This window comes from Macaca mulatta, chromosome 17 (genome assembly GCF_049350105.2).
Source record: "Macaca mulatta isolate MMU2019108-1 chromosome 17, T2T-MMU8v2.0, whole genome shotgun sequence".
NCBI lineage: Eukaryota > Metazoa > Chordata > Mammalia > Primates > Cercopithecidae > Macaca > Macaca mulatta.
The window spans coordinates 4511814-4527415 of record NC_133422.1 but is presented as its reverse complement, the minus strand read 5'-3'; the positions used below and the strand labels follow the sequence as shown (position 1 = coordinate 4527415).

The 15602-nt window shown below is 43.6% G+C and overlaps 1 protein-coding gene across 2 annotated transcripts in view; it reads left to right on the top strand.

The window, feature by feature from the left end:
- The first annotated feature begins 39 nt into the window (after window positions 1-39).
- MIPEP (mitochondrial intermediate peptidase) overlaps window positions 40-15602 on the top strand; it is a 213211-nt gene continuing 197648 nt past the window's right edge. For both annotated transcript variants that reach the window (XR_013407934.1, XM_001090198.5), the window contains exons 1-5: window positions 40-356; window positions 3261-3434; window positions 7865-7953; window positions 10291-10377; window positions 12515-12578. Coding sequence is in view for 1 of the 2 variants with exons in the window: in XM_001090198.5 (XP_001090198.3) it covers window positions 168-356; window positions 3261-3434; window positions 7865-7953; window positions 10291-10377; window positions 12515-12578 (603 nt within the window). In the remaining variant the exon portion in view is untranslated. The remainder of the gene's footprint in view (window positions 357-3260; window positions 3435-7864; window positions 7954-10290; window positions 10378-12514; window positions 12579-15602) is intronic.

Sequence of the window (15602 nt, the reverse complement as noted above, 5' to 3'; positions counted from 1 at the left end):
CTCTGGACGTCAACGTGCCCTCGTCCTGAGGCCACGCCCAGACCCGGAAGCGGAGCCGTCACGTGGGGCGGCGTGGGCCGCTGCCTTGGAAACGCGGAGCCGCGCTCCCGGCGAAAGCACCAGGGCAGGGGTCTCGCGTGGGAGGAAGGGAGTGCTCCGGGGATAGAATGCTGTGCGTCGGAAGGCTGGGCGGCTTCGGAGCCAGAGCAGCAGCTCTGCCGCCCCGGTGGGCGGGCCAGGGAAGCCTTCAAGCCGGGATCCGGGCCCGAAGGGTCAGCACCAGCTGGTCTCCCGTGGGCGCCGCCTTCAATGTCAAGCCCCAGGGCAGCCGCTTGGACCTGTTCGGCGAGCGCCGGGTGAGCGGCGCAGGAGGAGCTCCCCTCAGTCCGCGAGCTAAGCCGACCTCTGCTCCGCGCGGCCAGCGACACTCAGGGCCAGATTGTTTGGGCCTGGGAGGAGGCGGGCAGCGAACCCACCTCGTACAGTGGCGTCTTGTGTGCCCTCTCGATAAGGGCAAGGTCACCTCTGCTTTGAGGGGCCGGGTTTAGTGGTCTCCTCCCCAGAGTGTCGGGTCCGGGAACTGCCTCTGCATGAGCCACTTGCTCCACGTGAATCTGAATAGTTCGTCCTGATGGTGGCGGTGAATTCGGCCTGCCAGGACCCGCCCTCTGCATACATGCACCCGCACACCCGCTAAAGCCCTTTAGTTCCAGCGCTACAGTCTTGCCTTAGGAGGCCTATCCCTGTGCCTTCACAGGCGGTATCGCATGGTCTTTTTGCAGGGACACGGCTGCCTGTAGTCGAGTAATGGTAATTTCATTGATACATGAAATTCCATCGCCTACTAATTTATTTGAAAGCTTTGGGCTTTCTTGTTTTAAAACACAAAACCCTGTTGCGAGGAGTCTGACTTGCCATAGTGCCATGGAATTGGTCACTTGGATTTCTTACCCCAGGAAGTCACTAGAGTGCATTGTGTAGTGGAAGGTGAGAAGGAGGCAAGGTTGGAAGGGACTTACCTGATGCCTGTTCTACTTGGAGTTTGTATATTTTGTCCGTTTTAGGTTAAGGATTACTTTTATTTTTGCTTTTTAAAATTTCATTGTAGTGTATTGCCTTATAAAGAGGAGTCTAGGGTATTGCACTGAGCTAAGGTGTATTATTCTGGTTTTATCTCCATTATCAGCTTTGTCTGTTTTAAAATTATTTTGTGTGAAATTTGCCACACCACCTTCCTTAAGAGTATGCAATGTTGGTATTAACATAGTTGGTGTGAGAACTGCTTGTGGGCGCTGAGGAGAAAGACGTGAGGGGAAGCCTGATTTTGGGTAGATGAGATGTATCTAATTTTAGCTTTTATTTTTCCCTTTTGTATCTTGGTACTCAGCACCGATAGCAGATTTTCAAATTTGTGAATTGGTTTTTGCCTTGGAAAAAAAGGTTTATTCAGTTTTTTAGCATTACGAAGGTCACTGGTAATCCGAGAGTTAGAATTCCCGAGGGCAACGCGGCAGTAGGGCAGGTTGTACTGGGAAGTGGAATTAGTCTGCGCTTGAATCAAATTAAATCAATATAAAGATGACATTTGTTTTTAGTCCTGATTCTCTTTTGTCCCCCACTGACTCTCTTTTATTTTTTTAACTTGTAATATATTTTGAAGAGAGATTAATAGCTTAACTTCATCCATCCCTTGTTGTAGAAACAGTAGGCCTCATCAGGCCTGAAGGGTTACCTGCTGCTATTTCTGAAAGTGTGTGTGCTAAACACCTGCCAAGTTAATTAACAAAGCCCAGCCTCTGCTGCGGTCATTTGTTTCCTACATTGAGTTCCCCCCATATGTTAGACGTTCTGTTGGATAGCTGGTTAAAGAAATGAAGGGCAGCGCTCTTGGGTCTGGAAGCTCACCTTTTCAGGAGAGAAGACTTTCAAACAGATTGTAATTGAGATTGTAACTGTAATAGAGAAGTATGGAAAAGTGTGGGCTTTAGAGATGTACAGAGCGGGTTCGAGTTCTGGCTTTGCCAATATTAATTTGTGACCTCAAAGAAGTTTTTTCTAACCTCTTTTTTTTTTTTTTTGAGACGGAGCCTTGCTCTGTCACCCAGGCTGGAGTGCAGTGCCTCGATCTTGGCTCACTGCAAGCTCCGCCTCCCGGGTTCACACCATTCTGCTGTCCCAGCCTCCCCAGCAGGTGGGAGTACGGGTGCACGCCGCCCGCCCAGCTAATGTTTTTGTATTTTTGGTAGAGACAGGGTTTCACCGCGTTAGCCAGGATGATCTCGATCTCCTGACCTCGTGATCCGCCCGCCTTCTCTAACCTCTTAAAGCATGTGTCCTAATCTATAAAAGAATGATACTCTGTTCTGTAGGATTGTGTGATTGAAATGAGAACCTGTGTAAAGTAGCAGGCGCACTTCATGGTATGCGGTAGGTGCATATTAAATGCTTTTTTCCCTGCCTTCCTGAGTATGCTAACAAGTGTGATTGAAGAGGTAACAAGAGAATGGTCATTGCCATTAGATCAGTGATTTTTATTTTTATCAAGATATTGAAATGTCTTTGGAACGTATAAAATTTGCTCCCAGTTTCAGCCTATGATTTTAATATGTTCATTAAATTTTTCTAAAATATCTATTGCTTCGTGGTCAACTCATCCTCTCTCTTTGATAGTTGTAGAATAATTGGTACTGTGTACTGAGATCTTACTCTGTCAGATATTGCTTTTAGTACTTTACATATCCTTAGTATGTGTATCCCTGCTGTAAGATATGTATTGTCATTCCCATTGTACATGATGAAAAAATATGAGGCCTAGGAGGAGAAATAACATGACCAGGGTTATAAACTAATAATAATTATGGCTGACATCTATCTATCAAATGCTATGTGCTAAACACTGCTATATATATATACACACACAAATACACACACACATATATATTTACATATATTATCTCATTTAATTCTTGCAGCCACTCTTAGGTTCTGTAGAAGTGACAGAGCTGGATTTTGAACCCATATCATTTTTTTTTTCAGAAAATAGTTAAAAATTGAAGAAAAATTATGTTCTGGGAACATTTTTAGTGTAATTTATGTGGAGTGATATGGGGAGTATGATAGTAGTATCCGTGATCACAGGTATAACATGATACCCCAATGAAAGCCAAGATTTCCTTTGTGATAAAAGTAATTTTAGTAAATATCAAAAAAGCACAGTTTTGAATTTTGGTTATAAATCAGACGTATTCTTTGGTTCTAAGGGTCTTTTTGGAGTTCCTGAGCTCAGTGCCCCAGAAGGATTTCATATTGCACAAGAAAAAGCCTTGAGAAAGACAGAATTGCTTGTGGACCGTGCGTGTTCCACCCCACCTGGGCCCCAGACCGTGCTGATCTTTGATGAGCTCTCGGATTCCTTGTGCAGAGTGGCCGACTTGGTAAGATGCTTTGCCTTAGACTTGAAGCTACTTCTCTTTCAACCCTGCTAAAATTTAAGTGAAGTTTATCCTTTGTTGTTTACTCTTAATATTAGATTATAAAGTTAAAAATGTCTGAAACTGTTTGAGATCCGTTAGGTATGATTTTTTATGATGAAATATGTCATTAGGAATGGGGAAAATGTTATCAGAAAAGGTCATATTTAGAACTTGTACTTTAATATAATATTTAATAAAATATACATGTAATATAATGAATGATTACTAATATATGTTTACATATATATTCATTTGACAGAGGTTCTTCATTTTTGAACGCTTCTCCCCAAATTCTAAGAACACTTTATGTGTACGTTTACAACAAAATTCCTTTTTTTCTTTTTTTTGCTGTAATAGAGACAGGGTCTCCCTGTGTTCCCCGGGCTGGTCTTGAACTCCTAGCCTCAAGTGAACCTACTGCCTCAGCCTCCCAAAGTGCTGGGATTATAAGTGTGAGCCACTTCTTTTTCATAAGAGGTGTGAGAACCAGTTTTAATAAACCTTTTCAGGAATGCTTTTTTTAAATTAAAAAACAAGTTTTGACATCAAAATGATTGTAAAGCCTTTTTTTATTTTTTTAACATTTTAAAGTTGAAATAGAAGTGTATACCTAGATCTCTTCACCAACTAGGAAATCCATTGCTGAGATAGCAAAATTTTCTTTTTCTTTTTTCATTTTTTATGTTTAATTTTAATATACCTCATGTATATATTCATGAGGTGCATGAGATGTTTTGATAGGGACATGCAGTGCACAGTGATCACATCCGGGAAAATGGGGTCTCCATCCCCTCAAGCATTTATCCTTCGTGTTACAAACAGTCCAATTATATTCTTTTAGTTATTTAAAAATCTACAATTATTATTGCGTGTAGTCACCCTGTTGTGCTATCAAATAGCAGGTCTTACTCATTCTTCCTGTTTTTTTGTACCCATTAACCATTTCCACCCCCCCACACACACACCACCCTGCTACCCTCCCCAGCCTCTGGTAACCCTCCTTCTACTCTATTTCCATGAGTCAATTGTATCTATTTTTACGTCCCACAAATGAGTGAGAACATGTGATGTTTGTCTTTCTGTGCCTGACTTATTCCACTTAACATAATGACCATCCATGTTGTTGCAAATGACATAATATCATCCTTTTTTATGGCTGAATAGCACTCCATATTGTGTGAGTACCACATTTTCTTTGTCCAGTCGTCTGTTCATGGACACTTGGGTTGCTTCCAAATCTTGGATGTTGTGAACAGAGCTGCAACAAACATGGAAGTGCAGATACCTCTTCCATATACTCATTTCCAGGAAGCGGGATTTTCCGTCAGCCTGAAGGAGCCGACTCTTGGTGACTCTTGTCAAGGAAAGCAGCACACACAATTTAAATAGTGATCATTTATGATCCTGTCTACATGGTATTGAACTACATAGGTTTTTCCCTCACATTCAGTCAATGTTGAGCACCTACTGTGTGCCAGACACTGTCCGGGCACGAAGTATATGTGCAGGAATGAAACAGCACAATCTCTTACTTCATGGAGTTTATATTCTGGCATTAACTTGTTTTAGATTTAACTAGGCTGGAGGCCCTTTCTACAGCTCAGTTAGCTGAAGAAGCTTTCTCTGGATGAGCTGAAGTAACCTCAGCATAGCTCCATTTTCACAAGAGGGAAGAAAGGCATTGGGTGATGAAGGGATGTGCCTGCTGTCGCCTGGCCAGAGTGTGGTGCAGCTGGGCTGCCAGACCAGGCAGGATATCTGTCAAGCTCTTCTTCCTCCTGTTCCAACTGTTTCAGGGCTGGCTGGCTGCTCGGGTCTCATGAACCCTTACCTGGAAAGCTTGCAAAGTTTGTTATAGCCTCTCCATTTAAAAAAAAAAAGTACTTGTTTTAAAAATTATTATACAGTAAAATTGACTTCTTTTGGAGGATGGTACAATTCTGTGAATTTTAGCCTGTATAAATTTGTGCAACCCTCACCACGATCAGGATACAAAGCTGTTCCATCAACCCCCAGAAGTCTCCCTTTATAGTCACACCCACCCCTCCCCACTAACCTCTGGCAACCACTAATCTGTTCTCTATCCCTATAGTTTGGACTTTTCTAGAATGTCACCTAAGTGGAATCCTGTATACCTTTTGACTGACTTCTTTGACTCAGCATAACTCATCCCCATCTTTATTTTTTCCTTTTTTGGAAAATTTCCTTCCACCCACACACTTGACTTGAGCATTAACACCTTTCAGATATGTTCACCACAAGCTTCCCTTTCTTAAGGAAACTGATAAAGTATATTATTGTAAAGCGTTTTTCTCTGGAGTGAAGTTGCAGGCTCTGGGTAGTTCTGTTTGTACTAGGTTTTTGTTCTGTGCCTCCAGTATGTGCATAGAAAATGTGTCTTTGAATGTTGGGGGAGCTGTGGAAACGCACTGCTCAAAAGAAGGTTTCATACCCTGTTCACCTAATTGTGTCACTGAAATCAGAAAATGAAAATCTGTGTCAGTGAATTTCACTATATAGTCAATCCTCCAGATTGGGGGATCTGTGGAGTCAACCTACCTTGGATCAAAAATATTTGGGAAAAAATAATTTGCATTCATACTGAACATGTACAGACTTTTTTTTCTTGTCACTGTTCCATAAAACAATACAGTGTAACAGCTATTTACATATTATTTACATTCATTAGGTATTACAAGTAATCTAGAGATGATTTGACGTATGGGATGTACTGTGTATCAGTTATATGCAAGTACTACATCATTTTATATCAGAGACTTGAGCATCTGTGGATTCGGGTATCTGTGGGAGGAGCTAATCATTGCCCAGTGATACTGAGGGGTGACCATTGGCGTGGCTGTCAGAAATCCCAGAATTCACTGTGTATTTTTTGTCTTGGTCTTCATCTTAATCAGTATTCTAGGATTTTTTTTTACATTTTCGCTTTTGGTCTTCACTAAAAGATTTTAACTTCTCTGCCCTGTATCTTATTTTCACATTTTTAATATTTATGTATTACAATATCTCATTCTGAAAACTTAAAAAAAAAAAAAGATGTGATTTATATATGTAATTATCTGAATTAAAAAGAACCTTTCTCTGTTTTCGATTTTTAAGATATTACCTGCCAGTAAGATTAGTACTGTTATAAGACAATCGTTTTATAAACTGTTTTTCACCAAGTAGTCATTTTATTTTGTTTTCTTTCTTTAATACAGTTTTATGTAACAGAACTGTTTTCCTCGTCACTATTACAAATCCCATTTTTAATATGTATGCTAGTGTTTTGAATTTTAATATTGATTATAAATTCACAACCTGTAGATTAGTAATTTGTAAAAAAAATGTTGTAAATTTATGTAACTCATTTTTCAGCTACTTTGGTACTAATGTTATTTTATCGTTACCAGTTGTTACAACAAATATATCAAACTATGGACGTAAATGTTTTGGCATTAAAAACTATTTGATAATAAAATTAGGAAATTTTATCTTGTGGTGATTTTATTTCATGTTATAGTCACACATTTTCTTGGCAAATGAAGAAAATATGTAGTGTTTCGTAGTTTATCTGCTTTTTGACATGAAAACGAAAATTTACTTTTACATCATTTTATGTTTTTAAAAAAGAATTTTCACTCATTTTAATTTCTAATGACTTCAGTAGCAGCAGTAGTAGTTGTATACAGTATTACGTGGAAACTATGAACTCATATTTTATTAAAAGGACTGTAAAGAGACTGCCTTTGTTTTCTGCACAAAGACTACAATGTAGTTAAATCAAAGACTAGAATGTAGTTAAGTGGGTTTTGAAACTATACTGTATGTGTTAGTTAAAAAAAGCCTGTAAGAGTTGTTTTCTGGAGATAAGTTAACATGTGAGAACCATACTGCAAATAATTTTAGCCAGAAAGTTGTAGAATATTTGAAACCAGTGCCTGCTCTTTTGAAATAAAGAACTAGAGGGCGTGGTGGTGGGCACCTGTAGTCACAGCTACATGGGAGGCTGAGGCAGAAGAATGGCGTGAACCCGAGAGGCGGAGCTTGCAGTGAGTTGAGATTGTGCCATTGCACTCCAGCCTGGGCGACTCTGTCTCAAAAAAAAAAAAAGGAAGAATTTGCTTGGTGTTTATATTTGAAAGAGAAAAACTTTTCTGAAATAAAGTTAATAAAAGTTTTTTTTTTTGAAACAAACTTGGTTTCAAGGAATAACAATTAAATGTTCTGAAAGAAGCTGCTTTGCTTTTCTCGCTTAGGAAAAAGTCAGTAATGGAAATGCATCGGCCAAGCCAATGGCACATCTTAAAACCCGGTTTTCGTTTTCACCCTCAGATCCTGGAAGAAAGCTTCTCATCAAATTCCCTTTTGGTTTTGTCTTTCCCCTTTATTAGGCTGATTTTGTGAAAATCGCTCACCCTGAGCCAGCATTCAGAGAAGCCGCGGAAGAAGCTTGTAGAAGCATTGGCACCATGGTAGAGAAGTATGTGCTGTTCTCCTGCCCCCTTCTGTGCCTCGTCCTGGGTGATCCGGTTTCATGGACTTGTGCAGTTTTGTCCAGTCCATAGTGCTTGTCCCCCGCCCAGCGGGGTGGGAGGTGTGAGTGACCGGGGTGGCCAGAGGGAGGGCTCAGGACAGGCCGTTGGCTCACCTCACAGGCGGGCACTGGGCCTCGGGGCTGGTTGTCTGTTCTTTCCGTCATTTCCTTGTCTGTAAATGGGGTGTAAAGTTAACCCTGCCTCAGGGTCCTTGTGAGGGTTAAATGAGATCAATGCAAAGGTGTCACTTGATAATCTAAGATCGTAGACACCCAGGATTCTTGTCATCACCATTATCACTTACCTTAAACAAGGGCTTTTAGTATCCTAGTGGCAAGTTGAACTTACTAGATTCTGGCTTGATTAAATTGCTGTTGCATCAGTGGCTGTGGGCCACAGGGCGAGAAGCCAAAATGCTGTATAAACAGTGTCCCTGTGGCCCCTGTCAGTTGGAATTAGGGGAGTCTAGGGAGGCCGTAAAAGTCTGTGGGAGGGCTGGCGCAGGCTCTGGCTGAGGCTGTGATGGAGTGAATTATTTTAAAGTGATTTTGAGGTAAATGTAAATGTTTTTAAGCCACTCATGAGAGCTCCATAGTGCTTGTTAAAATAACTTATTGGTGGACGGTGCTGTATTCCAGCACACTTAGCTGCATGGCACCATGCCAGGCAGTGTACAGAGCTAGGGAGAGCCCTGGGCTCGCCAGCGTGGATTTACAACAGGGGAAAGGGGGTAACACAAGAAGACAATTTCATATACCAGAAGTAGTTGGAGGAGGAGAGTGATGGCTTCTCTGGTTAGACGAGGCTCCCTTGGAAGACCCAGCACTTCAGGATGTGCAGCAGCTGTTTTTCCCCAGGTCGGGCAGCATTTGTTCACTTTGGCACGATCGTGTGTGACTTTTCCCACAGCCGCTGAAAACCAGCTCGCGGAATGGGGTAGAACTGGGCCCTGCAGAGTGCAGGCGCTGGGCACGCTGACGGGGCTGAAAGCGGGGACTCCCTGGGAGAAAGCTTTGCCTCTTGGGGAAAGGCCTCTGGCAAGTCGTCAGCAGTGGGCTGCCTGCTCCAGGCACTCTGCACACTGTTTCCTGCCGAATTAGACACAGGCCGGTCTCATGGACAATCTCTCTTCATTTTGTGGGAGGACAAATACAGACAGAAGTATGGGCTTTATCTCAGGGTCTTCCAACGTAAAACATAATGGGACGATTTCCTTAAACCTCTGCAGTGGGGGCAGTGCGGGCAGCCTCTGAACTGCTGTCCCTTTGCCATGGAATGGCTCCACGGGTGAGCAGGTTAGGAGGAGGTAGGCCTTGGCACTCACTCCGTGACTTCTGGGATCCACGTGTGGGAGTCTGGCCCTTCTTGGTGAGTGTTTTTTGATGAGTAATGACTACCTCCATTTCACTGGTGTTTGGGAAGGCCCATGAGAATGGTAACAGAAACCCTTCGATTCATATAAATCTTCAGTGTGTTTTGTGAACCAGCTGAGGAACAGGAGTATCGCTGACTCTGTGAGTAGGGACTGGTGAGTGGTTCTTACAACCTTATCCCTCCTGGAAGATCTACCCAGCAGGGTGCGGGTTGTGTCTAGACCCAGCTCACTACTCAGCTCTGAGAGGGCCATGGCATTTGCATTTAGGGAAGAGGACTGGGTTCCTGCCAGTGGTACTGTGGGGTGGGTTGGAACCACTGCCCAGCCTTGGGCCCTTTGCTCTCTGAATGGCACAACTGCTCAACAGTGGCCATGGTTCATTCACACAGGAAATGTGTGCTGCATACGTGATCTCATTTAATCCTCACGGCAGCCTCAGGTCTAAATAACGTGTCCAAGGTCCCAGAGCGGTTACAGGGCCAGTCTGGCATCCCAGTTGCATGGCGCTGAGGCCTGTGTCCTGAGCTCTCCTTTACAGCGGTTTTAAATTTAAAAATTAGCTGGGCGTGGTGGTGTGTGCCTGTAGTCCCAACTACTTGGGAGGCTGAGGTGGAAGGATCACTTGAGCCCAGAAGATCGAGGCTGCAGTGAGCTGTGATTGTGCCACTGCACTCCAGCCTGGGTGACAGAGTGAGACCCTGTCTCCAAAATAAGGGAAAGAAAGAAAGAAGGGAAGGAGAAAAGGGAAGGAAAGTGGGAAGGAAGGATGGTTACACTGTTCCTGGTAGGTTATGCTGTTCAGCTTCTGGGCATGTGTATGGTACAATCTGACACCATTCTTTTCATGTAAAGTTAAAAATAAGGTATTCGAAAGTCAACTAATTTTTTACATTTCTAATTTTTCTAGGTTGAACACAAATGTGGATTTATATCAAAGTTTGCAAAAATTACTAGCTGATAAAAATCTTGTGGATTCCCTTGATCCAGAAACAAGGTACTCACTCATTTCTTTGCCTTGGTTGTGACTGTGACTCTAGAGGTGAGGTTGGGAGACTCTCCCTCAGGGCCTCTGGACTTGCAGCCTCTTCTGTCTGGAATGTTCCTCCCCAGGTATCTTTATGACTCCTGCACTTTCTCTAGGACTCCACTCAAATGGTGTCTCCTCCCAAATCTTTACACAGGGTCAGACTTGGTTTTCAGGAAATGATGTTAGACCAGTGGATAACCATTTGGGGTAAAAAAAAGTAGACTGATTAAAGATGTAAATATTTTTAAAAGAAATTATAAAACTAGTGGTAATCTTGGGATGTGGAAGGTCTTTCTTGGCATGATACAAACTCATACTGCAGAAGGATTCATTGATTTTTATTACATAAACGTTGCAAACTTTGGTATGGCAAAACGCTTCCACATTCAAAGTCAGAACACAAGAATGTGAAAAAATGGTTCTTATATGACAAAGGGTTAATATATTAACTATGTTAAGAGAACTTTCAAATTACCTTAAAAAAAGAGGAAAGAAAACCCCCTTATAGAAAAATGGGCAAAAGATTCTCTTTGTGAAACTCTCATTTCACAAAATAAGGAATAGCGACAGATGGCCCCGAAATTGATAGCAGTGTGCCACAGGTGTAACAGTGGCAACAAGTGTGAAGTGGGTGGAAGTGCATCTCCAGAATGGAACTGCGGGGTTGGACTTTGGCTTCAGAGCTCGCTAAGCCCTAGTTTTCTCCTTTGTAAAAGGGAAATAGAAAGTACTTCCTAAGAATCATATGAGATGTAAGGAAAATAATTTGTATAAAGTGCTTTGCTCTGTACCTGGCATGAGACCCACCACCGTTAAGTAAGTAGAATGAAGCTGCTGGCTGACAAAGTTGAAACAGAATAAGAATAGCACTTCTGGTTTGGGATGATGGGTCCTCTAGTTACGTGTAAGTTGATAAGTCTCTATGGAGGAGCATTTGGTAATATATGTCAATGTGCATACTTTTTGATTAATTTCTCGGAATTTATCCTAAGGAAACAAACAAGGATTAAAAAATGTAACAAAGATTTTTATTATATTGTGGTTCATGGGAGTGGGAAAATAAAAACATTTGCATTCTCTATGACAATACAAAACAAGCATCAAAAGCCAACTTTTTGAAGAACGTTTAAAGACATGGAGAACTGTTCAATGTTTGTGATGTAATTTTACAAGAGAAAGCAAGTATAAATGTATACAGTTGGGCCTTAATTATTCTAAATTCTAAATTATTCTAAATATATTATATATATATAGCATTAAAACTAGATTGAAAGGAAATACAAGAATTTTAATAGTCATTATCTTTAATAGGATTAGTGATTTTAAATGTTTCATATGTTTCTGCAATACAGTTTTGTCACATAATAGACCTGTATTGTGTAATATGATAAACGTGCACTATAAATTTCCATTCAAGCTATATTTGATGTAATAATCAGGAAGGTAAATATATCTATTTTGAAAACTCAAGGAAAGCCAAAAGAGTAGATCAAATATTTGATTATTTCCATTCAATGTTGTTGGTTTTTTTTTTTTTAAAATACTGTTGCCCCAAAAAAAAAAAAAAGGTGTTACACTTGAAATTGGTTCCAAGCACGAAGCAGGAGTAAAAAGAAAGAAAACAATTCTCATTAGCCAAGAAAGTCAGCGTCCAGCACAGCATCAAAGGATTTAATATTCTAAATAGCTGCTACTGGCTGGAAGAAAAACTGAAAATCTCATGCAGAGGGCCTTTGAAAAATTGTCCAAATATAAAACCTGTTTTATGTTTTTAATTATTAGGATTTGGATCGAGTTGAAATAAATAAGTAATTATTATGGTGGCTTTCACAGGTTTGTGCTCTCTGAATAAAGGAATAAGCTCTTACATGATGAGCCAATCGTAATCGTCAGTCAGATGGATGTTTTGCCTGACTTCTGAGGATATTAAGATCCTTGTTTAAAACAAAGTGTGTGTGAGTGTGTGTGTGTGTGTGTGTGTGTGTTTTGAAGAAACTTTTGGCAGTGAGGCTCAAAAAGACTGATTTATTTAACCAAAAACCACAATATTTTTTGTTAGTAATTTTTATTACCTGTTATAACCTGGGGCTCATTTCATTTATAGGCGAGTGGCTGAACTGTTTCTGTTTGATTTTGAAATTAGTGGAATCCATCTAGACCAAGAAAAGGTACATCTTTTCTCTGTTTTTGTGACTCTTCCTGTTTTACTAACATTTAGCTGATCTCATTATTGCTACAGTCCTTGTATATATTGCTTGAATTTGCATACTGCAAAAATGTGCAGGTCTTTTTATCTGTTAGGAAATTCTTCTATAGATTGTATTTGAATGTAGCCCTCTCTCTAGAAGTTGACCTGTCACATCATGATAATTCAGAATTAAGAAAGACTTGAGCCAAGTGGAGTGTTTTAGATGTCATGGAATTAGGATGAGATAGGCAATATCAGGAAAGACTGCCGAGTGAGTGGGAAAGCTGATGTCATTGAAGATGGGTAGTACAGAGAATATCATTCAGACCTTACGTAAGTGTATTGATTTGTATTATATGTGTGTTTGACAGATGCAGCAAGCATAGATTGCACAGTGTTTACACTGGGATGGAGGGCCTTCTGCCTCGTCCAGCCCCTTCATTTTACAGATGTGGAACCGAGACAAAGTGATTTGTTCAAGTTGCCATCCTAACTCACAAACGGCCAGTGTCAGTTCTTAAAATTTCTAACACTGGCCAGTGTTCTTTCCGGCGCGTAACTTCCTGAGGAACCAAGTGCCTCATTTCGGTTTTAAATTCAGGGTTGGAAGAACAGGAGAGGCTTGACACCATTGGAAGTTCAGCCTGCCCCCCGTCCCCCCATGGAAGTTCAGCCTGCCCCCCGTCCCCCCATGGAAGTTCAGCCTGCCCCCCGTCCCCCCATGGAAGTTCAGCCTGCCCCCCCAGTCCCCCATGGAAGTTCAGCCTGCCCCCCCGTCCCCCCATGGAAGTTCAGCCTGCCCCCCAGTCCCCCCATGGAAGTTCAGCCTGCCCCCCAGTCCCCCCATGGAAGTTCAGCCTGCCCCCAGTCCCCCCATGGAAGTTCAGCCTGCCCCCCGTCCCCCCATGGAAGTTCAGCCTGCCCCCCCGTCCCCCCATGGAAGTTCAGCCTGCCCCCCCGTCCCCCCATGGAAGTTCAGCCTGCCCCCCGTCCCCCCATGGAAGTTCAGCCTGCCCCCCCGGCCCCCCATGGAAGTTCAGCCTGCCCCCCGTCCCCCCATGGAAGTTCAGCCTGCCCCCCCGGCCCCCCATGGAAGTTCAGCCTGCCCCCCCGGCCCCCCATGGAAGTTCAGCCTGCCCCCCCGGCCCCCCATGGAAGTTCAGCCTGCCCCCCGTCCCCCCATGGAAGTTCAGCCTGCCCCCCCGTCCCCCCATGGAAGTTCAGCCTGCCCCCCGTCCCCCCATGGAAGTTCAGCCTGCCCCCCGTCCCCCCATGGAAGTTCAGCCTACCCCCCCGTCCCCCCATGGAAGTTCAGCCTGCCCCCCGTCCCCCCATGGAAGTTCAGCCTGCCCCCCGTCCCCCCATGGAAGTTCAGCCTACCCCCCCGTCCCCCCATGGAAGTTCAGCCTGCCCCCCGTCCCCCCATGGAAGTTCAGCCTGCCCCCCGTCCCCCCATGGAAGTTCAGCCTGCCCCCCCGTCCCCCCATGGAAGTTCAGCCTGCCCCCCGTCCCCCCATGGAAGTTCAGCCTGCCCCCCGTCCCCCCATGGAAGTTCAGCCTGCCCCCCGTCCCCCCATGGAAGTTCAGCCTGCCCCCCGTCCCCCCATGGAAGTTCAGCCTGCCCCCCGTCCCCCCATGGAAGTTCAGCCTGCCCCCCGTCCCCCCATGGAAGTTCAGCCTGCCCCCCGTCCCCCCATGGAAGTTCAGCCTGCCCCCCAGTCCCCCCATGGAAGTTCAGCCTGCCCCCCGTCCCCCCATGGAAGTTCAGCCTGCCCCCCGTCCCCCCATGGAAGTTCAGCCTGCCCCCCGTCCCCCCAGCTCCCCTGCAGTCTAGACTGTTAGACTTTTTGTTTGTTTGTTTTAAACAGTAATACATTCTTCCTAGTAAATATGGTAGAATTAAACCACTTACCTGTGAAGAGATTAAGTTATCAGAATATCTTGAAAGTAGAAGGTAGGGCCTTGGGAATATGTATCACATGCAGTAGGTGTTACCATGTTGATAGGTGCCGAGTTTGAGTAATGCTGGAACCCTCACACATCTGATGTGTCTGTGTGGTGTTCAAGGCCCAGCGTGTGATTCTGGTCTGACCCTGAGCCAGGACGTGCCTTCCCAGCGGCCCGTGAGGCTTACGGGCTCCACTGTAAACTCAAATTGCGTAAAGTGACCACATTTGCCCCCTTCCAAATCAGTTCTTCATTAAAACTTCTCTGTAAAATAAAATTTTGGAGTGAGTTGTATTCTTTTCCTTCCTAATATTCTCATATCTTCTCACCAAGTCCTTGCATTGTTCCTACGGTCCTGCATCTGTCTGCATCCTAAAAGCAAATCATAACACCTGGGCTGTTCTTAAGGCCTCTGTCTTCCTAACAGTCATTATATTTAACATCAACTGAGCACTTGCTATTTTAAATCATATGTTTCTCATCAAATCTTCACAACAACTTTGTTCTTGGTGCTACTATTACTTCTGGCTTTTTTAGATGAAGAAACCAAAGCTGTGGAGGTTGTGGGAGGTTATTTTGTAAGCCAGACAGACTCCAGAGCCTGCATGGCCAGCATGTCACCATCCCGCTGGTCAGTCTTCCCTGTCTGTGAACATTGGATTAGTTTTCGTAAAGCATTGATTTGTTACTTTCCTGCCCAGAATCGTCCTGTGGACTTCCCATTGTCTAGTGAACTAGCGAAGTTAACATGTAACAGAGAGCTCACACTTGCGGCTGTGCTCCGGCTGTCAGCCCCTCATACACAGTGCCCTCCCCGGTGTGTGGTGCGCTGTCCTCCTAAGCCTGCTCACCAGGTTTCCCTGGCCGAAATCCCCATGAAGGCTTCATCCTCACGCCACATTGTCTGTGAAGCTTTTATCAGTCCCCCAGGTGGCATTTTGTGTTCATCTGAATGCACTTTACTTATTTCACTCGTGTGGCATTCTTCTTTACCTCTTGGTGATGATGCTGCTGTTATTGTTGTGTTGCTTATCTAAATTCTAGGCTTACAAAGGAT